This window comes from Gnatocerus cornutus, chromosome 7, assembly GCF_029298725.1.
Source record: "Gnatocerus cornutus isolate USDA-ARS CGAHR chromosome 7, icGnaCorn1.1, whole genome shotgun sequence".
Taxonomy (NCBI): domain Eukaryota; kingdom Metazoa; phylum Arthropoda; class Insecta; order Coleoptera; family Tenebrionidae; genus Gnatocerus; species Gnatocerus cornutus.
In genome coordinates this window covers 18,916,862-18,938,973 of record NC_142239.1, presented here as the reverse complement: position 1 = coordinate 18,938,973, position 22,112 = coordinate 18,916,862, and the positions used below count along the sequence as shown (strand labels likewise).

The window sequence follows — 22,112 nt, the reverse complement described above, 5'->3', positions numbered from 1 at the left end:
CGTCTTCCGGTGCTCAGCATTTATAAATAAAAATACCATGCAAAAAAGAAACTAGCCGAAGCGGATCTGACAGGAACTTCTAGAATGTTCTCCATGCACCTCGTTTTCAAGCTGCCTCGGGATAAAAAAACACAATATAAAGAAATATCACTTTATTTTACACTTAACTGAAAAAGTATACAGAATTTAGAACCTGGTTGATGTCAAAATCGCCCGTTTTTGGTAGTTTTCGGAGCACTCGGTTGAGTTTAGTTTTGGTTAAATCACTGGTCGATCCGTCCCCGACAATATCACTAAAACAAGCAAATTTGTTAAAAATACATTAGCGGTTAAAATAAAGAGCAAGTCAATTTTTTTTCAAAAATTGGGCTGTGTAACACTGGCTTTTAAAGTAGGCATAATGATAATTATTATTGTAGGCTTAACAATGATATTAATAAAACAAAAGATAAAAATGACATTGATGCATGCTTACAGTTGTATACTAGAGTTCATTACCATCGGTCCACTCATTAAAAAGTAAAGTTGGCAGCAGCTCCTAGCAATTTTAATCTGTAGCAGTTGGTAGCAACTGTGACATGCGAAGAAGCTAATCGACCTACGCCACTTTTTCAAATCCTTATTTAAATCTCTCTTTTGGAACAAATCTTTTATTAATTAATATTAGTTTGAGATGTTCAGCCAACTTTGACAACGTGTTAACCTCAAAAATTGTTACAATTTTACCCTAATTTTTTCGCAAAAGAATTGAAAGCCTGATTTACATCCAAGAATTTCCGAAAACTGACACAGGAGAGTGGGCTGATAACAATGAGCAAGCTGTACTTTAGACTATTTATACAGTGATTTGTTTGCACATTTTCTTTTACTTTTCAATGCATCCACAATTTACAAAAAACCTTTACATTGTAGGCACAGATTATCCCTTGTAGGCTAATAAATTATTACGTGTCCATTTTTAGTAGTTACTATAACGTACTACATATTGCCTACTTGGTACAGTAAGTGCAAAAAACTGGTACAAATCTTGAATCCCATATTCTCAAAAATTTAGTTGTGTACGTATGGCTTTCAAGTAGGCATGATTATTACGGTAGAGTTCACAATAATATTATTAAAACAAATGAAAAAAAAAAGCGAACCAGTTTCTTTTGCCCGTCAGTGTTATAGTAGTTCTGATGGCTATGTATTGTAGTTCAAATTGTACGCTTTTGGTCTGTATTTCAATGTCGTTCAAGAGCTGTACCACATTATTTTGGTCGTCATTGTATCTCAGTTGTTATTTTAGATTTTATGCAAATTGTTTTTAAAATGTAAGCAGAATATGCTCTTATCAAGTTAGCTTCCAAATTCATAATGTCATAATTAGAACTACGTTTACACCAAACTGTCAATATCTTGTGTGACAAATGTCAACTATCCTTTAGATCGATTTATATTGTAACAAAAGTTAAGACTTATAGTGTCCAAAAAGCGAAACACGCTCGCTTTAATCAAAATTAACTTTCATACGAATGAATGAAATGAATTTGGTGTAAATGTAGGTTGCAAGTGTTTCAATCATGACTTTACTTAATAAAACAGCGTTTTCTCACAAATTTTTAACACAAATTGCATAAGATTTAAAAACAAAACCGTGATATTTTGACATAGTTATGTTAAAAAAAATTGAATTAGAAAGTTTCTCTAAAATCGCCAAACATTACACTTTTAAGGCGTCGCGACGCCAAGCTAATGGCGATAAAAAACAAATTTTTGTGCCAGATGATGTAGCTTGATCAATCATTTGCATCTTTAAAATTAGAGACGATTTCATGGATCTGTATGTAGGATGGCTCGCTGCGCTCGCTTACCTCTTATCAAAGCTGTATTTCTCAGTCAAAAACAAGGAAAGATTCTCTAAAATGGGCAAAGAATGCAGCGCTACGAATTGCTCTCTACAAATCTGAAACGAGAAAATGAGCTTGAAGCTAAGAAACAACAAAAACGTACTTTATTCATAATATGTACGGTCGAAGGGTGCGTCCAATAGCAGTCGTGCACGGAAACAAAAGTGATGCCAGCGCGTTCGCAATACAACGACGTCAGCATCATGTGACTAGAATCCAACGAATGTATAAAGTTTGGAGGAAAAGCGTTCTTCTGTTTCATAACGTTCGGTTTCCTAAAACCACCCTGTAGCACTCATGGTAGCTAACCCATCGATCGGACTTACTCAAACTGGTCCATATGGTACGGTTTGTACACCATGGCATTCCCCATACTCCTATACCTAATGTAGGGTTGTACAATAGGCAACCCCATCGGGGTAACCCACTCTACGTGGTGGCCACTCGCTGAAATCAGCCGAGCGCAGTCGGTAAACCAGTCTTGAATTTCTCTAGTCGAGGTAAACATCGATCGCAACGAGTCGAAAGTACGTCCGGTAAGATACGACGATGCTCCCCAAACCAAGTCCTTCGGGAACTCATCGATGTCTTTCAACTGTCGCGCGATCTGCAGTCGAGCTCCAAATCTCGTAACGCCGTACACCGTAGTCATGATGGTCTGTTTGATCACCTTCCGTTTAACAAAACCATGAAGAGCCTTCGCAACCTGGAGAAAAACCATCACGCACGGTTCTACTCAACCGGCGATTATATTCACCTCGTTTCCGTTCGCCGCATCTACCAGTCGCTGCTGCTCGACTAGCAGTACCACCGCACTGTAAACGTCTTGAGGGACTTGCGAGGGGCACAAGTTGACACTGTACGCCCCCGCAGAGTCTCTACCTAGAGCTGCGTAGTGTTGCAAACCGTTGCAACTGCCGTCTTGATGGACGGGGAAATGGGAGTGGTAGTTTTCGGGGTCTCCGGATCTAAGTGCGTTGGCGATCTCCATGCAACATGCTAAGGTTTGCCAGGGCTCTTCGGATTCGGCCCACCAGCGTTTGCCAGTGAGGGGGTTATCGGCAGAGTCGAGAATGTCGGGCATGATGACATCAGCGTATGCTAATCGATCATCGACAGAGTCGCGTTTTTTCAAACCTGTCAAGTTAATTAAATGGAGTTTGAGCCAGTTAAGGCCGTCGCTTCCAAGAGGTCGCGATTCCGCGAAAACTAGCATTGATCGAGCCAGATCTGAGCCTAGATGGTTCAAGTGAGGAGGGACGGGGTAGACGCGGCCGCGGAAGTCCATGTTGTGGGGTAACCAGAAGACGTCGTCTCTGTACTGAAGGAAGAATAAAAAACTTGACTTTAGTTGGGTGAGGTACTCACGTGGTTGGCTAAAGACAGGCGGTAGAGACAGTCGCACCACAAAGAGTACATCTCGGCTTTTTTGCGCCGATATTGTAGCTTCTGGCGGAAGATTTTAAACTTTTCGCCCTTGTCCATCTCGTTACTGAGCGACGCCGGCTTTGGGAGTGACGAAGGGTGTTCTGGGACGTCCAATTTCGAAGAACCGCCCTTGTTAAACACCTCCAAGATGACGTCCAAAATGGCGTTATTGACCTTCCACGGAACCGCCGCCAGCTGGTTCAAAGCATCCAAAGGCGGGTACAGTTGCTGGTGCTCGGCGTGGTACAATCTCTGTTTCTGAGAGGTGGCCTGTGGGGGTAACCTAACGACGTCGCATGGAGCCACCAAGTAGCCCCCGTTATCAATAGAAGTCCACGGAACTGGGGGACAAATCATCGGTAATTCGTAAGCCGGGAAAGACAGTGTTTCCGGCATGGACGCACGGAATAACCGCGACAACACCGGATGTGGTTTAACTTCCTCTTTGAGGATTCTTCCTTGGGTTCTGAACACTGTGTAAAACGCCGGATGTTGGTTCTTATGCTTGCTGTTGAGCTTCATGGCGTTCACGTCAACTTTCAAGTCGTGCATGACTATTCTATATAGGAACTTTCCGATGGTTTGAAGGGTTGTAGGGGTCCAAGAGCGGTGGTCCATAGTCAGGGTGGCCCCACTCCCTTTCAGACCATACTCAATCCATTGCCACTGTTGTCGGGGGTTGAAAAATTGCGGTTCTGTTGGTACGACCTCGAGTTGGGCGTGCTGATGCGCGTAGCTTTCACAGTATTTCGAATGGATCGAAGTCACCTTGTCTAAAACCCCCGTTTTTTGTTTTCGGAGCATCTTAAATCGCGCGTAGACTTTATGCCCCAACTCCCTGTACAGTTGGTTTACTGTAGGACTATAAGTCTCGGAGCCTTCAGCGATTTGTTTCGCCTCACTTACAATAATCGTCACGAAGTCTTTCAAAGGAATGCATCTCATGAAGGGCTCATAATTCAAAGGACTCCTCTGAGCCGCCAGAGCGCTCAGATCTCGATTAAACGCCTTAGCTGCCGTTTCCTCCCAATTTTTGATGTGCTCGTCCATAATTTCGCGGTATTTAAACACCTCTGGAGCGACTTTTCCTTTATTTTCCACGCTTTTTACTTCAAGGTACCCGTTTTTCTCCAACGTGAGCTGTCTTTTAATAGCCTCGCTCATGGAACTGGGGGTGAAGATTCCAGGGGTACCACTCTGGGCAATTTCTGGGGGTTTAAATTGGATGCGATCATTCAAAACATCGACTAGCTCGTTTTTGTATTGCACGTGGGGTTTGTAGTACCTTGGAACGTAATCAGGGTCGCATTTTTGCATGGTTTGTAAGACAACTTCCCGTTCGTCGTTGAGGAAAGTCCCCCAATTCAACATCTTGTCAAAGTGGTACCCGTTACTAATCGCTTCGTTCGCGTAGATTCGGATCTGTTTGAGGTAGTGGTCTTGGATGTTCGCCCTCCCGTAGCCTTCCAAAATTGTGATGTAACTCTGCATGTTTAACTTGACGTTCTCCTTCTTTGCCATCTCCAAGACTTCCTCCAATCGGACGACATCTCCTTTCGCCGCAAATCCTTTCAAGACGGCGTTATAGACTTTGATGTTTTTAATCGGGGCGAAAGCGGTGTCCTTCCCTTTCGACGCGCGCGCGTTGTGAAAAACCAACGCATTCAACCCCCGAGAAGGGTTTTTTAAATTCGAACACATCTCCAAGTATGAGGCTAAAATCCTATTAGCTACCACAAGTCGCGCTTGTTTACTTAAGTCACTCTTTACTTCCGTCTCCGGCTCTAAGTCAACAAGATCCTGGATCTCGGAAGCTTCATCGATGACCTCCGGTTGAAGAGAGTCGATTTTCGGTATCGAATCCAAGATATCCTCCGAGGATTCAATGGGGATTTCAATTTGACTTGGGATTTTGTTGATGGTTACAGTTCTTGTTTCTTCAGTTACCACGTCAGGTTCAGGTGGCGATACGTCTTCTATTACCGCGAGGTTGTTGTAGGTGTGTTCTTGAACGTGTTCGTTGTTTTTCGAGAGGGTTTTGAGTTTGTGGAGTTCGCTGAGGTTGAGGTTGGTTGTGGCGAGGAGTTTGAGGTCGTCCCATGTTAGGTTCTTTATTGAAGCTTTCTTTTGCTTGGTTTTCGAGTCGGTGACTGCAACGGAAAGGGGGTCAATTTACAACAAGCTGTAAATCTATCATAGCATTGATTTTGTGGCCCCAAAGTGTTTGTTTGACAAGCAAAAATAAAGTCAACAAATTGAATGACTATCTACACAATTCCGAGCGATAAGAAGAAACTTAAACAAGGAAGTCAAAGCACATTTAGATTGTCCCCAATTTATCAGCATGTTGACAATAACCAGACGTGAATGATCTCCATCTTTGCGTCAAACTTCGAACGTCTTACATTACTGTCTAACCCCTTAAAATCGCCCCCAAACTTACCCACTAACAAGTCATAATAAGGCTTTTTGGATTTCGCTCGCTTCCGCACTTTGTTCTGCACCAGATTGGGATTACTTTTTGTCGACTGATTACGCAAACACTCTAAAAATACACTTTCAGCCGGCGTCATTAGCAAGGGAGCACTCACCTATGCAGTAATCGTCCTGTCTTAGCAAAGTTTCCCTAACCTTAAAATTGACATTTTCACTGGTAAAACCCGATGACACCCCTGGGAATCGTCGTAAAGAACTTAAGCTCACGTTTAAGAGTCTGTACATTGTTTCGTTTAGTCAAAAAAGTCTTCAACTAGTAGAAAAAGTAGAAAAAACTTGGAATTCTAATTTCACGTGCGGTCACATCGCCATATTTATTACATAAGTTTGGTGATTCGTAGAGGGCGCTGTTACAGGGAACTGTAATTAATTCGCGTTTTTTCGAGGAGATGTCGCTAGTGTCGTTCCAAAGGGTGGTTTTGTACTATTTTTGAATAATTGCACTCTTCAGTCTTCTTGTGCCCTTCAACAAGGCAACAAGAAGAACTTCAGTGGCTTTTTACCGTCTTGTTTACATCTGGTGAGTGAAATTTAATCGTTTAATTAAAAAAAAAGTCACGTCTTTTATCTCGCCGCGCAAAAAAAACTTCACCAGGCGCCACCGTAATTTAGCATCTGCTATTTCCCGACAAAAAAAAACAGTTCTAGGAAGAATTCCGCAACCTTGGCGAAGAGGTCGTCGGGTCAGAGATACAAGACTTATCGCAAATAATTGAAATTTGTTCTCGCCATTAATTGATTTGTGTTTGTAGACGATGCGCGCTTTTTTTGTGGTTTTCGTCATCGTTGCGACCACTTCCGGACCAACAGCAGCTGTTGGAAGAAGCACGGTCACGTGAGTACCCAAAATAGTTCAAGTGTCTTGAGAGAGAAGCAACCACTTAAAAGGGGCACAAAAAATGATTGATGACGTTGGGACAGGTTCAAACGAATGAAAGCGCGATTTTGTTTTCTCAAGTCTCGGTATCTCTAGAAAAACTTGTCAAAACCTCCTCCTGCTTCGGGTAAACGAACTGAAGTTTATTTATAATCCCTGAGCTTTCGCATCTGGACTGCACAAGATGCACACATGATTTATGTGGGTTTATGGGGCGATAAAGAGGCGCGTTTTACAGGCGGTTCATTTCAATTTTTCTAGAAATGAAGACATCCGTGACGCTATTCTTCAAGTGGTCAACGTTGTTCGAGCCACTGAAGATAAACTAGAAAGGCATGAATACAGGGAGAGGGTGTTGGGGGAGCAACTGAAGAAAGGCCTTATTTCTATTGATAAAAGGATCAAGTTGTTGGAACCTTTCAAAGGGACTATCAGTAGACTAGATCAGAGGCTCGCCGCGGTCGAAACCATTTTAATGCAGAAAGATGAGAGGGAGAGGATTCAATTCCAGAAGACTTTCGATGCGGTGGAGGACATTCAAAAGAACTTACCGGTCATTGTCGACAAGCTAAAGAACGACATCATCGAAAAGGTAATGAAGCGGCACGTTTATTTTCCTTTAGTCTAGACGCGGTGGAAAATAAACGGGTTGAAGTAAATTGATTACATTAACTGCAGGCAACAAAGATTGACTTGTGCATTTCACTTCTTTTAGCTCGCGGACGTTAAACCGCTCCCTCCGCCGGAACTCACCATCGCCCCCATAATAACCAAGGAAGATCTCGAGAAAGTCCAGAAGGACCTTAGCGACAAACTCGAGAAAGTCACGCATAATATAAAATCCCTAGAGGGAAACCTTTCCCAAATCAAGGAACAAAATAAGAACATCCGCGACATTAGCAACAAGTCCTCGGAAAACCTCGACAAAGTAAAACGCCACTTGACCACCAGCGAAGAGCTCTTGGAAAAGTACGAAAATAAGTTAGCCGAGTATAACAATCGCGTGCCCTCCGTTCCTGAGAACCTCCAGGACCAGAAGGGCGACTGGCACACGAGTTTCCTCCAAGGTAACCGCGCGGTACTTTAATCGTGAAAATAATCGAAATTTTTATAGCTTTGGAGGTCCAGAAGAGCCACGTGGAGGAAGTCCTCTCCGACGTGAAATCCCTCACTTCTAAAATAAACCACCTCGGGGATCAAAACTCCACCGAACCCGCCAATCTTAACAAACTCCGCGAAGACGTCGCTGCCAACCACCGCGACGTTACCAACTCCATGACTGCCATCGCCACCACCGTCAACTCTCTAGGAGAGAAGTTCGATGGCAGCTCTGAGAAACTTCGGCGCGAAATCGAGAACTTAGGAAAAGTCGAACAAGTGATGGTACAAACCGCTGATAGCGTCTTGGATACGAAGAGACGTGTAGAGTACGGCGTCCACCAGGTCATCGCGGAAATGCAACAGTTAATTAAAGCGAGTTCTAAGGATGTCAACGCGGCGATCAGCGAACGGTTTGATACCTTCGAAATGTCGGTTTTGGATGAAGATACTGGAGCTTTGGCGAATTTGACTGCGAAGATCGGGCAGGAGATCGATCAAGTTTGGAGGCAGATTGGAATTATGCACCAGCAGATGAGTGCGAGTGCTGATACTCTGAATCGGTTGCAGAATCAGACCGATCAGTACGTGAACGGGTCGCTCAATGTTATGGACAACATGAAAGGAAAAGTAAGTAGAGTTCGTCCAGCGATCTAGTACGGTTACGGCTTTGACTTTTAAATGTTCTATGTTTTTTTATATTTATTTATGTTGTTTTCCCAATTTGTATTTTAAATAGTTATTATGGAAACAAAACTATTAACGCATTCGGAGTCGAAACTCTATTTAGGCACTCAAACTGAATGAGGAAATAGCTCTGTTACAACACAAATTAGGCAAAAATAGTATAAAAAAATCGTTCATAAGGCCATTATGGCACTCATCCTTTATAAACTTAGATTCGTATCTTAAAATTTGCCTTATAAAACTCGGAGTTTTAATATACTAATTATGTAACTAGGGGTTTAAACTCCACTTCAGAGTTCTATCGGGCACGAGCGTAGCGAGTGTTTAATAAAACAAACCTCTATAGACCGTTATACACGTGTTACATACTACATTTTTTCTACGACCCCCAATTAAAACCATAATATGTAATTCAAACTGAAATATATTACAGTAAAAAACAGTATATTATGTAACAAGTTTTATAAACGTCTCTTTAGTCACGAGTCCATTTAGGCACGAGAGATGCGAGTGTTTAAAGTACGAGTAACATACTATACTTTTTCTTCATTCTCGAATTGCAACCGTAATAAATATTGAAACAAATTTTTGAAATACCAACTTTATGGAAATTACAAAATTTTTATAATCAAAGAATTAATATCTTGCATAACTAGTATAAACGCCACTTTTGACACGAATTTTATCAAAGACGTGTGTAATAAAACGAACGTCTAAAGGAGTTTATACACGTGTTACATACTATATTTTTTAATAATTAAAACTGAAATATATTACAGTTAAAAATAGTATATTATGTAACAAGTTTTATAAATGTCTCTTTAGTTACGAGTCCATTTAAACACAAGTGTTTAAAGTTCGAGTTCCTAGAGTAGTTTATAAATGTGTTACATACTATACTTTTCCTACGACCTCAAATTGCTACTATAATAAATTATTGAAACTAAAATATAACATACCAACTTTATGGAAATTATAAAATTTTCAAAATCAAAGAATTATTATCTTGAATAACTAATGGTAAAAAATCCACTGTAAAGATGAGTTCTATGGGGCACGAGCCTCGAGTGTTAAATAAAACAAATATTTACAAAACTTTATACACGCGTTACATGCTACATTTTTTCTACAAAAATATACTACAGTACAAAATACTACATTATATAACGTCTGTTTAGGCACGAGCGGAGCGAGTGCTTAAAGTACGAGTTTGTTACATACTATAGTTTTTCTTGAAACTAAAATATGGAATACCAACTTTATAGAAATTATAATTACTCTCTTGCAAAACTAGTGGTATAAACTCCACTTTAGACACGAGCGTAGCGAGTGTTTGACTAAACGAACGCCTAGAGAGATTTTTACACGTGTTACATATTATACTTTTTCTACGACCTCAAATTGCAACCATAACAAATACTGAAACTAAAATTTAAAATATGTACAAACTTTATGGGATTACAATTTTTTTTATAAAACGTCAAAGCTATAACCGCACTTGATCGTTGGACGAACTATACGTACACATGAAAAAATTCACGTGGCTGTGAAATTTGATTTTAGGTTGGTACGATTACTAGCAGGATCACGGAAGTGGACGAAAACTTGAACTTCCTCCTCGGGAAACTGTCTTTGGTAACTCACGAATTTAATCAGATCAAATCTGGGCTGGGTAAGGCCCTGGATGAAATGCGTTCGACTTACAAGACGGTGCGAGAGAAGATCAACTCAGACGCAGGACCGGGTCCACACAAAATTGAAGACTCGACCAAATGAAGGAGTTTAAATGTGTTAGGTTTAGTTTTGTGTTTTAGTAGAAATAAATGCGAGCGATGGAATAACAGTCCGGTCACTTTGTGAATATTTATATTTATTTCATTTATGCAAATTATGCGCCTAGGTACAATATAGAATGCGAGATTGACTGCAATGCAGCCAACCCTACAGATTTAAAATCTTCCACACCCTCAAATTGGTACTCAGTACGTACATCAGATCAGTATATTTTGATTTACTCACAGATTTTCTTAATTTTTTTCAAAATAGTTTTAATTGCACACATTATGAAAATATATTTCGTATGATTAGTACCGGGTTGGTGGGAACGCAGGACCGGATCGGGGAACTCGGAAAGGGCCTCATTTTCATATCATGATATGCAATTATTTATTAAATTCTCTGTATATCCTTAAATCTATGAAATTTTATTTACAAATTTAGGAATTTAGGTCGTTTGTTTTATCAAGTCGATTATCGTCAAATCTGTGAGCAAAGTAAAACACTAATCAAATATAATGATCAAGAAAACAAACGAACGAAATTTAAACAAATATTTACAAGTTGCATATAGTGGCAGTGAACTATTTATAAACCCACCTTTCATTTATTTCGATCAGAATCGAGCTTTGTTTAATAGACGAAAAGGCAAAAATACAGCTATGTTATCGTAGGCGTAGATTCACTCAGCCACACGTTCACGATTTAATACTTACACGATTAGGACGGATGGGTACAACTCAAGTTTCTTTTTACAACGAAAAAATCTGGAATTCCAAGCGGTTATTGCGCAAATCGAGCCGTATTTTTGCCGGTAACAACAGCCTATTGTATGGGGGCGCGGCAAGGGGGCGCGATCGCGCTATCCGAAATGGCCGGAGAAGTACACGTGGATCGAAACAAACGATTATTGCATGGACGTTTCTGTTGATATGTCGAATCTACGAAACGAAAGGTAGTCGCCGCCCCCTCGACTGCGCCCCGTTTTACACCCCTAAAATCTATCTAAATTCAAAAAGTTGTTTTAAACAATATCTTTCAACAATTTGCATTTTTCTTGTTGTTGTGTTGATCTATCTACACTAGTGAGACAGTTGGTTGACTAGTTGCAGGAGTTGAAAAGGAGAGAAAGAAAAACAAAGTGTGTAAAACTATGTAATAAAATAAAATATATAAAGTAACATGCATTCAACAATAAGATGCCTCGAGTCGTGACGCGAATTCGGCTCACCCCAATTGTGAATATCCGGAAAAAATCGTGTAAATAACAACGTGCCACATATAAAGTGAACGGACGATCATCCAGAGGGCGCGCGTGTCGCACACACGCAACGGAACTATCAATTTACGTACCCTGTATGTCACAGTAGCAACTGAAAAAGCGAAACAAAAAACGCTCGTTGTATGCCGATTGGTTAATAACAAAAACAAAAGTGGATCGGGACGAGGGAAACAGACTAATTGGATATTGCTAAAAGGGAGGAAGACAGACAGCATCAGTCCGTAACAACACACATTATTTACAACCCGTAATGTTATTATGTACACTTAGGACGAAGGAAAAGCGGCGATCTCGAGCGGAAACGAGCGACGAAGAACGAAAGACGGGTTCGTTTATTGTCACAGTGTGTGGGGGGCGCTTTTACGACCAAAAAACGGAGTCTAGTAGGTCCGCGGCCTACTCGAACGCGATTTTTTCGATCGTACGGTTTTTTTTCCAACTGTGTAGTGTGATTGTGGCTCGGTAAGGCAATTGAATCAGGGTCTGTTTCTGCCGTGTATTGCGTCCATCTTCAGGGTTCCCCGCTCGAAATCGCCACCTCCTTGCCGGTCAACAAACTCGTTTTTTCTTATTACAATAAAAACAGAAGGAACAATGTAGACTCACCAACGACACTCCCAAAAACTTGTTCGGTTTGCACAAATCAACTCTTAATAATAAAAATAGAAAAAAACTAAACGCACAGCACCTAAAACAATTACGTAACCGCCTATATTTTTTTTTTGAATCACCCTATCAATAAAAACCGAGAGGACATACCGTAATATACAGCTATGTACATATTGTCGTAAGTTTAATATTTTTTAAGTCTGTGCGTGACACTAGCTCGTAGCTGAAGGTTGTATTATAATTTTTTTGGTGATTTTTTTTTAAATCCTTTTTCGCTTGGTAATAGTTTGGTTGCAATTCATTTAAGTTTATGTTTTTAGGCACTCGAGTCATTCAATGTTTGGACAATGAATGACCCGAGTGTTTTCCCTAACTGCTCGTGCTGGCCATTGGGCTGACGGGGGACAAGGGGGTGCACGTGGCGTCGCGCAGACACCCGTTTAAGGTTATGAGCAGTTTACGTGAGCCCGCGTGGTCCCTGTGTTCGCACAGCCAGACGCCCTGCCACGTCCCTAGGTTCAATTTGCCCTCGGTTATCGGAATGGTCAGCGACGAGCCCAGGAAGCACGCCTTCACATGGGCCGGCTAAAAGAAAAACGTATCAGATAATGCCGAGAGACGCCACATAAACAGAAATACAGAGTGTTCAATAAAAACGCTCACAACCGAAACTATTATGTTGGCCCATTTCAGTTTTACATGCAGCGGATTAGAAAAACAAAATGCTAGTCGACGTTTTAATTCAAAATTCGCGCCTTGAAGTTCACCAGTCAACAAATTTTGCAAAAAAAGTTGGGGAAAGTCCGGTTTGCTCCATCAGGGCCGGATTCAGTGATATTCTTGAAAAATTTTTTTGAGGTTCTACTGTACAAAAATTTATTTTCTTCGCTTTTTCTTGAAAACTTGCAAAGTTATGGGATTGCTCGACAGTGTGGCAGCTTTCCAACAAACTATAAATACAAGGTGTTTATAAATGTTTCTAGCATCAAGGGTGGCTTTGGAATTTCTGTTATGCACTATTTTGCCGCTTTGTTTTCATAGTGAATATAACTATTTTGAAAATTATTTATACGTCAACGACATTTCAGTTACGGTTTTGTGTCCAAATTGATGATTTTTAGATTTCAAACCACAATTAGAACAGTTTTTTCTTCAGAACTTACTTTGCTCCATGATTTAGGAAAAATCTAAACTCACATTTGTAATGAGCGGCAACTTTCTTTGACATTTCATAACCACCCTTGATACTAGAAACACCTTGCACTTTCAAAGATATTTTTGAAAAACTGGCCTCATGTTCGTAACAAACCCTGTTTTTAGTGATTTTTATGTGCAATTTTGCATATAACTCAAAAATTATTGCATCGATTATTTATTATAATGCATCATTAAAAAGATTGAGATCTTGCCTGTTTGACGAACTGACAAATGCATTGCTATCTCTTATTGTTTAGAAGTTACAAGACAAAAAAACCTTCAGAAGTTTTTAAAAACATCAACATATTGTTATTTTTTGACGATTTCATAAAAAAGCATTGGCATTGCTTAAAAAAATCCCAATTTCTACACATATTGAGTTTTAAAACAACTTTAAGGCTAACGCAGACCAGAATAATACATTTTAGAAAAGTTCTTAGTCTGCTTTTGGGCCAAAACAATTAAAAGCTGAAATTCTTTAAAAGAAATTGTTTAGAATTTTCTGGGAAACGCAGTGAATAACAATTTAACACAAATACTCTCCAATCTGTTGGAAAATGAAGACAAAATGAAAAGGCATCTTCATTTTTCCGGGCAGTTAACCGATGAAAATACAATCAATTCTACGAAAATTTTATCTGGGGCAAAAAAAATATTTATTTTGACACGAAAAAGTCTTCAAATTTATCAAAATTATAAAAAACTCGACCAACTTTTGATCAATGATCTTCCACTCTGAACGTTTAGAAACGCGAGATTTATCGAAAAACTACAATTTCATGCATTCAAAGTAACATTTTTACAAAATCTTCAAAAGTTAACAAAACATAAATTTCTTTCTAAAAATCCCTCCATATTCTTTGCCATCTAACTTCTAAATGGCAAGAGAAAATAACTTGTTTAACACAGCATTAGAAAGCAGAGATCTCAACCTTTATAATGACGTATTATAATAAAAAAATCAAAGAACCAATTTAGGAGTTTTTAAGCTTTTAAAAACCGTTCGTTTGTCGACATTTTCATCAGTTTTTCTCAAATATCTTGGCAAAAACTATTACTTAATAACTTTTCATGATTCTGGGAGGACTTAAACAAAACTGAAAAAAACAAAAGTAAACGCGGAGTACTAAAAAAACGTATTTTACAAACATCTCCAAGTCCTGACCTGATGGAGCAGAACGGGCTTTGTGTTTTGAATAATTTTAGAAATGACATTCCATTTGTTGACTAGTGTTTTTAAGGTGGAAACCAACCTCACATTTGAGCCAGTGTGACGTTCAGTCCAAGGCGAATTATCACACCCACCTACACTTTTAGAGACGTAAGGCGCGAAATTTGAATAACCTGTTTTTTAGTGAACACCACAATAGACAAATAAGCAAATAAAAGCCCTAAAAAAGCCCATTTTGTTAAGATTTAGTTATTTTGGTTGGGTTGAAAAAGAGCCTTGTCTCACCAGTTGCAAAAATGCGTACCATAGTCACCGACTTTCTTTCCATTTTCCGGTAAAATAGCCAGAATGAATTAAAAATGGTCATAAAGTGACATCATATGCATGATCTGAAAGTGTGAATGTAATTCAAGGACATGAAACGGCAATTAAATTAATTAAATGGGCAAATTGTTGAATACAATAACAAGCTGCACCTTCGCCACCTCCTCAGTTGATCGGGGCGTAGCACTCACCATATCGTCGGGGCCTTCGCACGAGTGCCGATAAGGCAGCCCCTCGGGCACAATCTTATTCAACATCATCTCCATATCGTCCCTAACGTCCGGATCCCAACTCTCATTGAGTGCCAAACTGGCGCTGGTGTGCAAGACTAGAAAAGAGCCCCCACGCGTCGTAAATTAACCTTAACATCAACGTGCACTTACTCTGTACATGACACAGCCCCATGGCGAACTGCGACAGCTCGGGCACCTGTCTCAGGATTTCCTCCGTCACCAGATGCACGCCTCTGTGTTGCGGCCTCAAATTGATCTTCTTCTGAAACCAGGCGGAATTACTCTGGATAATTCTCGCCGAAGAAGCCATGTTTGACTTGCTGTCACTGTCGGTCGCCAGTTTGAACGTTTGTTTTTTACGGCACTCACAAGCAATCTGGACGATCGAACACCACTGAAACACTTATCGGTTGCGCTGGATTCATTATTATCATGAGCAGAACATCGGGGACATTGGTTTTGTACAGTTCCAGAAGAAAATTAAAAAGGTTACAGGAGACTTGCCGCAGTGTGAGCGGGTCGGATCTGACACTTCGGCGCCGATCGGCTGACATCGACCGGGCGCGACCCCCGCGCGCCAATTTCAAATTCACACTTCTGTCCACAGCACGCCACTATATTCCCCGCAAAATTCAAATTTTCCAATTTACGCGCTGATTCGAAAAATCCCACTCCTTGTCTCTCAAATTCATCAATTTTCTCGTAAAATCGATGGGATTGCGTCGGGTCAAAACCACATTCGATTAGCTCCATGTGTAAATTAATAGGTGTGTTACTGGGAGCGGCCACAAAACCACCCCTCGTTCCAATTATTGCCAATCTTCATCATGGCCACGTTCTATGCGAACCCGAACGACGCCAACGAGCCCTGGATTGAAAAAGCTGCCTTCAATGGTTTCCGGAATTGGCATGTCATGTTCTTCTGCTTTTCCGGTCTCACCGCCATCGGTAAGCAAAGACACTGAGCGGACACTAACGAATTCTAGTCATTTTAATCTGTTGTTGCGTCAAGATAAGAATCCCGAGGACGAAACAGGAGATCGAAGGGGATTACAAAAGAAAAAAACTCGCGGAGAAGTTCCAGGAACGCCTCCGGATGATCCAGAACCAGGACATGGACATCCTGGATTTGCAACAGGGTAATTTGCTTGTGGTTACAACCCCCAATTGAATTTCTTTCGTAGCGTTGAAGCTCATCCAAGAGGATTTCGACCAAGAGAACGCCAAGATTCAAGACCGAGAAGTCAAAACTGGAAATAACAACGAACAGCCCCAAACGAAATGCGCGAAAAAGTTTGCTGATATCATGCTGGCACAATCAACAATGGATTAATCTTTTTTCGTGAATAAATTGAATCGCTGAGTTTGAATTTACCGCGCTTGTTTTATCAAAGTCGCCAGCGCGAAATTCCCCTGCTCCAGCAGTTCCTTTGTCTGTCAGTTGTCAGTTGTCAAGCCGCCAACTTCAGAGAAGCGGAGGGCCGTTAGATCCCGTTTGAAAATTAGTGTACAGCCCCGTTAACCCCCTCAAGTTGCACGTTTCTGAGAGTCTGAGTAAATTCTAGGTATAACTGACTGAAATTTTCGTTTTTTTTGCTTGTAACCTTGCGTGTGAAGGATGTCTGGAATCGCACCAGCTCGTTTGGCCGAGGAAAGGAAAGCTTGGCGGAAAGAACACCCTTTTGTAAGTTTCCACTGGGAATGATATCACCATTTCTAATGTGTTGTTCCAGGGCTTTGTTGCGCGCCCCTCAAAGAACCCCGATGGCTCCTTGAATCTAATGAACTGGGAATGCTCGATCCCCGGTAAAAAAGGCGTAAGTTTCGGCGGATTGTCTCTATTTGTTTACTAACTTTGTGTTTTAGACACCATGGGAGGGCGGTAATTACAAATTGCGTATGCTTTTTAAGGATGAATATCCCAGCATTCCACCAAAATGCAAGTTTGAACCTCCTCTATTCCATCCTAATGTTTATCCTTCAGGAACAGTTTGTTTGTCATTGTTAGATGAGGAAAAAGACTGGAGACCTGCTATCACTATAAAACAGATTCTGCTGGGAATCCAGGACTTGCTAAATGAACCCAATGTTAAAGATCCTGCACAAGCTGAAGCCTACACAATCTACTGGTAGTTTCCTGTAGAGTTCTGAATTCTTATTAATGGCTTTTTTGCAGTCAAAACCGCTTAGAATACGAGAAGAGAGTTAGAGCTCAAGCCAGAGCCATGAGCCAACAGGAGTGGTAGAAATCATATTTTTTTGTATTTCATGTTTTGTCAGCTTTCCAATTATAACAATTATTTATGTCTGTTTTTATTATTCATTACATCTACCTAGTTCACTTCATGTATAGCACATTTTTAAATAAACATATTATTTCCTAGATTGTTTTTTTTGTACTGAAAAAAAGTTAATTAGAATAGCCGCTAGAGCGTGGACATGTCTGTTTGTTAAAATTCAGTTTTTTTTACATCGTTTGAGATGAAATCCCATAAGTAAGATCGCATTAAACGATGAAGAAGACCTCATCTTTCTATCTGTTGTAGTTCCAGAGGTATTAAACACTAAATACTCCTGAGCTTCAAAATTTTTGCTCTCTAGCGACCACTAAAATCTTCAATCGATTCTTATTTAGTGTTTGTTGTCGTACGTAAAAAATAACACAGTTTTGGATTTAACTTCGAGTTCTGCGTTAAATGAGCACAGTCAGTATCACAAATAAATGAGATATTAACCAATATATATTTTCAGGTTTTTTTTGGGTAATTTTAAAAAACAAATTTTGGGGCAAAATCGACGTTTAAGACCTTTGGCTTTACATGAATTGAAAAAACAGCTTGAGTGAGGTCTTTAAACTGTCCAAGTTTCTGATGAGTAGGTCAAATAGTTTGCAAATGGCGGTTAAAATTCAATTTTGCGTAAAATAAGCTATAATAACTTAAGTTTATTCTAAAAAATTAGCGAGATATCGATATCAGAGGTGAAACTTAGTTTTAGTCATGAATTTTTGCGAAAATTTGCAAATTTCAACTATAGAAAAATCAAAGAACTATTTCTTATGTAAAAAATCGCGAGAAAAACGATGGCACAAACCGCATCTCAATATCTGAAATGGTTTCTGAGATATCGAGCATGAATTGTTTCGAACCTTCGAAAATTTGGGCCTCTGGCGACAACCCAAAATTTCAAACGATCATAACTCAGTTATTTGTTGACGAAAATTAAAAATTCTCATGTTTTTGGATTCAGCGTGACATTCTGCGTAAAATGAGATCCAAATGTGTTGAGTTTGCTCAATAAATAAACGAGGTATTGGCCAAAAACTGTTTTGAAAACATCATTTTAGAGTGATTTTCAATCAACGTTTTCAAAATGAAAACAACGATTAATAGCATTGAATTATACATCAGTCGAAAGAGGAGCTCAAAATCTATCTCCTGGCCAAATTTGAGATCTATAGGACAAATAGTTTACGAGTTATGGCCAAAAATAAAAAAAATGAAAAATTTTCATCGTTTGAGTCGTAATTTTTTTTCGCGAAAAATCGACTATCAAATTTTGGGCTTTTGAGAACATTTTCTAACGTAAAATGAGCCGAAAAAAAGAATGGCGCAAACCGCATCTCGATATCTCAAATTGTTTCCGAGATATTTAACTTTAAAAATTACGAAAAATGAGCAACATTGAAAAAGAACTTTCCGAAACTTTGATCGGCCATAACTCAGTTATTTGTTGTCTGATCTGAATTTAGATCCCAGATTTGGAATCTGCGGAAAATTCTGCGTACACTGATGTATAATAACTTAAACTTACTCAAAAAAATAAGCGAGATATCGATATCAAAAATTAGTCATGAATTTTTGCGAAAATCTGCAAATTTCAACTGTAGAAAAATCAAAGAACTGTTTCTTATGTAAAAAATTGTGAGAAAAACGATGGCGCAAACCGCATCTCAACATCTGAAATAGTTTTCGAGATATCGAGCATGAATTGTTTTGAACCTTCGAAAATTTGGCCCTCTGGCGACAATCCAAAATTTCAAACAACCATAACTCAGTTATTTGTTGACAAAAATTGAAAAATTCTGATGGTTTTGGATTCAGCGTAAAATTCTGCGTAAAATGAGACCCAAATTTGTTGAGTTTGCTTAATAAATAAACGAGGTATTGACCAAAAACTGTTTTGGAAACATCATTTAAGGGTGATTTTCAATCAATGTTTTCAAAATAAAAACGACGTTTAATGGCATTGAATTATATATTGGTCGAAAGAGGAGCTTAAAAGCTATCTAGTGGCGAAATTTGAGATCTATCGAACAAATAGTTTACGAGTTATGACCAATATTAAAAAAATTGAAAAATTTTCATCGATTCAGTCGGATTTTTTTTTCGCGAAAAATCGACTATCGAATTTTGGGCTTTTAAGCACTTTTTCTGACGTAAAATGAGCCTAGAAAAACGATGGCGCAAACCGCATCTCAATATCTCTAATAGTTTCCGAGATATTTAACTTTAAAAATAAGGAAAAATGAGAAAAAATGAAAATCAACATTTCAATATTTTAATCAGCCATAACTCGGTTATTTGCAGTCGTATCTGAATTTAAATCCCAGATTTGGAATCTGCGTAAAATTCTGCGTTCACTGATGTATAATAACTCAAGTTTACTCTAAAAAAATAAGCGAGATATCGATATGAGAAGTTTGGCATAGTTTTAATCATGAATTTTCGCGAAAATTTGCAAATTTCGACTATTGCAAAATCTAAAAACTATTTCTTATGTAAAAAATTGTGAGAAAAACGATGGCGCAAACCGCATCTCAATATCTGAAATAGTTTCCAAGATATCGAGCACGAATTGTTTTGAACCTTCAAAAATTTGGCCCTCTGGCGACAACCCAAAAATTCAAACGACCGTAACTCAGTAATTTGTTGACGAAGTGTGAAAATTATCATGTTTTTGGATTCAGCGTGACATTCTGCGTAAAATGAGACCCAAATTTGTTGAGTTTGATTAATAAATAAACGAGGTATTGGCCAAAAACTGTTTTGAAAACATCATTTTAGAGTGATTTTCAATCAACGTTTTCAAAATGAAAACAACGATTAATAGCATTGAATTATACATCAGTCGAAAGAGGAGCTCAAAATCTATCTCCTGGCCAAATTTGAGATCTATAGGACAAATAGTTTACGAGTTATGGTCAAAAATAAAAAAAATGAAAAATTTTCATCGATTGAGTCGTAATTTTTTTTCGCGAAAAATTGACTATCGAATTTTGGGCTTTTGAAAACATTTTCTAACGTAAAATGAGCCGAAAAAAAGAATGGCGCAAACCGCATCTCGATATTTCAAATTGTTTCCGAGATATTTAACTTTAAAAATTACGAAAAATGAGAAAAATTGATAAACAACTTTCCGAAACTTTGATCGGCCATAACTCAGTTATTTGTTGTCTGATCTAAATTTAGATCTCAGATTTGGAATCTGCGGAAAATTCTGCGTACACTGATGTATAATAACTTGAGTTTACCCTTAACAATAAGCGAGATATTGATATCAGAAGTTTGGCATAGTTTTAGTCATGAATTTTTGCAAAAATTTGCAAATTTCAACTGTAGAAAAATCAAAGAACTGTTTCTTATGTAAAAAATTGTGAGAAAATCGATGGCGCAAACCGCATCTCAACATCTGAAATAGTTTTCGAGATATCGAGCATGAATTGTTTTGAACCTTCGAAAATTTGGCCCTCTGGCGACAACCCAAAATTTCAAACGGCCATAACTCGGTTATTTATTGACAAATTTTAAAAAATTATCATATTTTTGGATTCAGCGTAAAATTCTGCGTAAAATGAGACCCAAATTTGTTGAGTTTGCTCAATAAATAAACAAGGTATTGGCCAAAAACTGTTTTGGAAACATCATTTAAGGGTGATTTTCAATCAATGTTTTCAAAATAAAAACGACGTTTAATGGCATTGAATTATATATTGGTCGAAAGAGGAGCTTAAAAGCTATCTAGTGGCGAAATTTGAGATCTATCGAACAAATAGTTTACGAGTTATGACCAATATTAAAAAAATTGAAAAATTTTCATCGATTCAGTCGGATTTTTTTTTCGCGAAAAATCGACTGTCGAATTTTGGGCTTTTAAGCACTTTTTCTGACGTAAAATGAGCCTAGAAAAACGATGGCGCATACCGCATCTCAATATCTCTAATAGTTTCCGAGATATTTAACTTTAAAAATAAGGAAAAATGAGAAAAAATGAAAATCAACATTTCAATATTTTAATCAGCCATAACTCGGTTATTTGCAGCCGTATCTGAATTTAAATCCCAGATTTGGAATCTGCGTAAAATTCTGCGTTCACTGGTGTATAATAACTCAAGTTTACTCTAAAAAAATAAGCGAGATATGGATATGAGAAGTTTGGCATAGTTTTAATCATGAATTTTCGCGAAAATTTGCAAATTTCGACTATTGGAAAATCTAAAAACTATTTCTTATGTAAAAAATTGTGAGAAAAACGATAGCGCAAACCGCATCTCAATATCTGAAATAGTTTCCAAGATATCGAGCACGAATTGTTTTGAACTTTCAAAAATTTGGCCCTCTGGCGACAACCCAAAAATTCAAACGGCTATAACTCAGTTATTTGTTGTCAAATCTGAATTTAAATTCCAGATTTGGATTCAGCGTGAGATTCTGCGTAAAATGAGTCGAAATTTATTGAGTTTACCTACGAAATAAAGAAAGCATTGACCAAAAACTGTTTGGAAGTGGTCATTTTGGGGTGATTTTCAATCACTATTTTTATTGTAAAAACGACGTTTAATACCTTTGTATTATATATCATTCGAAAGAGGAGCTCGAAATCTATCTACTGGCTCAATTTGAAATCGATCAAACAAACGGTTTAAGAGTTATGGTCAAAAATAAAAAAAATGAAAATTTTTTATCGATTGAGTCGGATTTTTTTTTCGCAAAAAATCGACTATCGAATTTTGAGCTTTTAAGCACTTTTTCTGACGTAAAATAAG

At 38.6% G+C, this 22,112-nt stretch overlaps 5 protein-coding genes across 6 annotated transcripts; 3 read left to right on the top strand and 2 right to left on the bottom strand.

Moving 5' to 3' along the window:
- Positions 1-137: 137 nt before the first annotated feature.
- Positions 138-6,149, bottom strand: PolrMT (mitochondrial RNA polymerase). Its single transcript, XM_088041584.1, has 8 exons — positions 5,909-6,149; positions 5,761-5,862; positions 3,258-5,467; positions 2,647-3,210; positions 2,216-2,595; positions 1,993-2,164; positions 1,854-1,945; positions 138-293 (listed from the first exon to the last, which is right to left on the bottom strand). The coding sequence occupies exons 1-8, from the start codon at positions 6,036-6,038 to the stop codon at positions 164-166; spliced, it is 3,780 nt and encodes a 1,259-aa protein (XP_087897710.1). The 5' UTR covers positions 6,039-6,149; the 3' UTR covers positions 138-163.
- Positions 6,150-6,221: 72 nt separating this feature from the next.
- LOC148172129 (uncharacterized) lies at positions 6,222-10,318 on the top strand. Its single transcript, XM_088041585.1, has 6 exons — positions 6,222-6,333; positions 6,566-6,648; positions 6,952-7,282; positions 7,406-7,757; positions 7,805-8,418; positions 10,039-10,318. The coding sequence occupies exons 2-6, from the start codon at positions 6,569-6,571 to the stop codon at positions 10,249-10,251; spliced, it is 1,590 nt and encodes a 529-aa protein (XP_087897711.1). The 5' UTR covers positions 6,222-6,333; positions 6,566-6,568; the 3' UTR covers positions 10,252-10,318.
- Positions 10,319-12,410: 2,092 nt separating this feature from the next.
- Positions 12,411-15,621, bottom strand: LOC148172128 (uncharacterized). Its single transcript, XM_088041588.1, has 3 exons — positions 15,218-15,621; positions 15,026-15,162; positions 12,411-12,727 (listed from the first exon to the last, which is right to left on the bottom strand). Exons 1-3 carry the CDS (start codon positions 15,375-15,377, stop codon positions 12,512-12,514), a joined length of 513 nt encoding a protein of 170 aa, XP_087897714.1. The 5' UTR covers positions 15,378-15,621; the 3' UTR covers positions 12,411-12,511.
- A 102-nt stretch (positions 15,622-15,723) lies between these two features.
- LOC148172127 (uncharacterized) lies at positions 15,724-16,442 on the top strand. 2 transcript variants are annotated; one of them, XM_088041589.1, is made up of 3 exons: positions 15,724-16,015; positions 16,054-16,206; positions 16,252-16,442. In XM_088041589.1, exons 1-3 carry the CDS (start codon positions 15,895-15,897, stop codon positions 16,398-16,400), a joined length of 423 nt encoding a protein of 140 aa, XP_087897715.1. In that variant the 5' UTR covers positions 15,724-15,894; the 3' UTR covers positions 16,401-16,442. The 2 variants fall into 2 exon arrangements, with proteins under 2 accessions (XP_087897715.1, XP_087897716.1); XM_088041590.1 differs by having other exon boundaries at positions 15,767-16,015; positions 16,080-16,206.
- A 46-nt stretch (positions 16,443-16,488) lies between these two features.
- lwr (ubiquitin conjugating enzyme lesswright) lies at positions 16,489-17,450 on the top strand. Its single transcript, XM_088041591.1, has 4 exons — positions 16,489-16,751; positions 16,801-16,884; positions 16,934-17,196; positions 17,244-17,450. The coding sequence occupies exons 1-4, from the start codon at positions 16,686-16,688 to the stop codon at positions 17,311-17,313; spliced, it is 483 nt and encodes a 160-aa protein (XP_087897717.1). The 5' UTR covers positions 16,489-16,685; the 3' UTR covers positions 17,314-17,450.
- Positions 17,451-22,112: the final 4,662 nt, after the last annotated feature.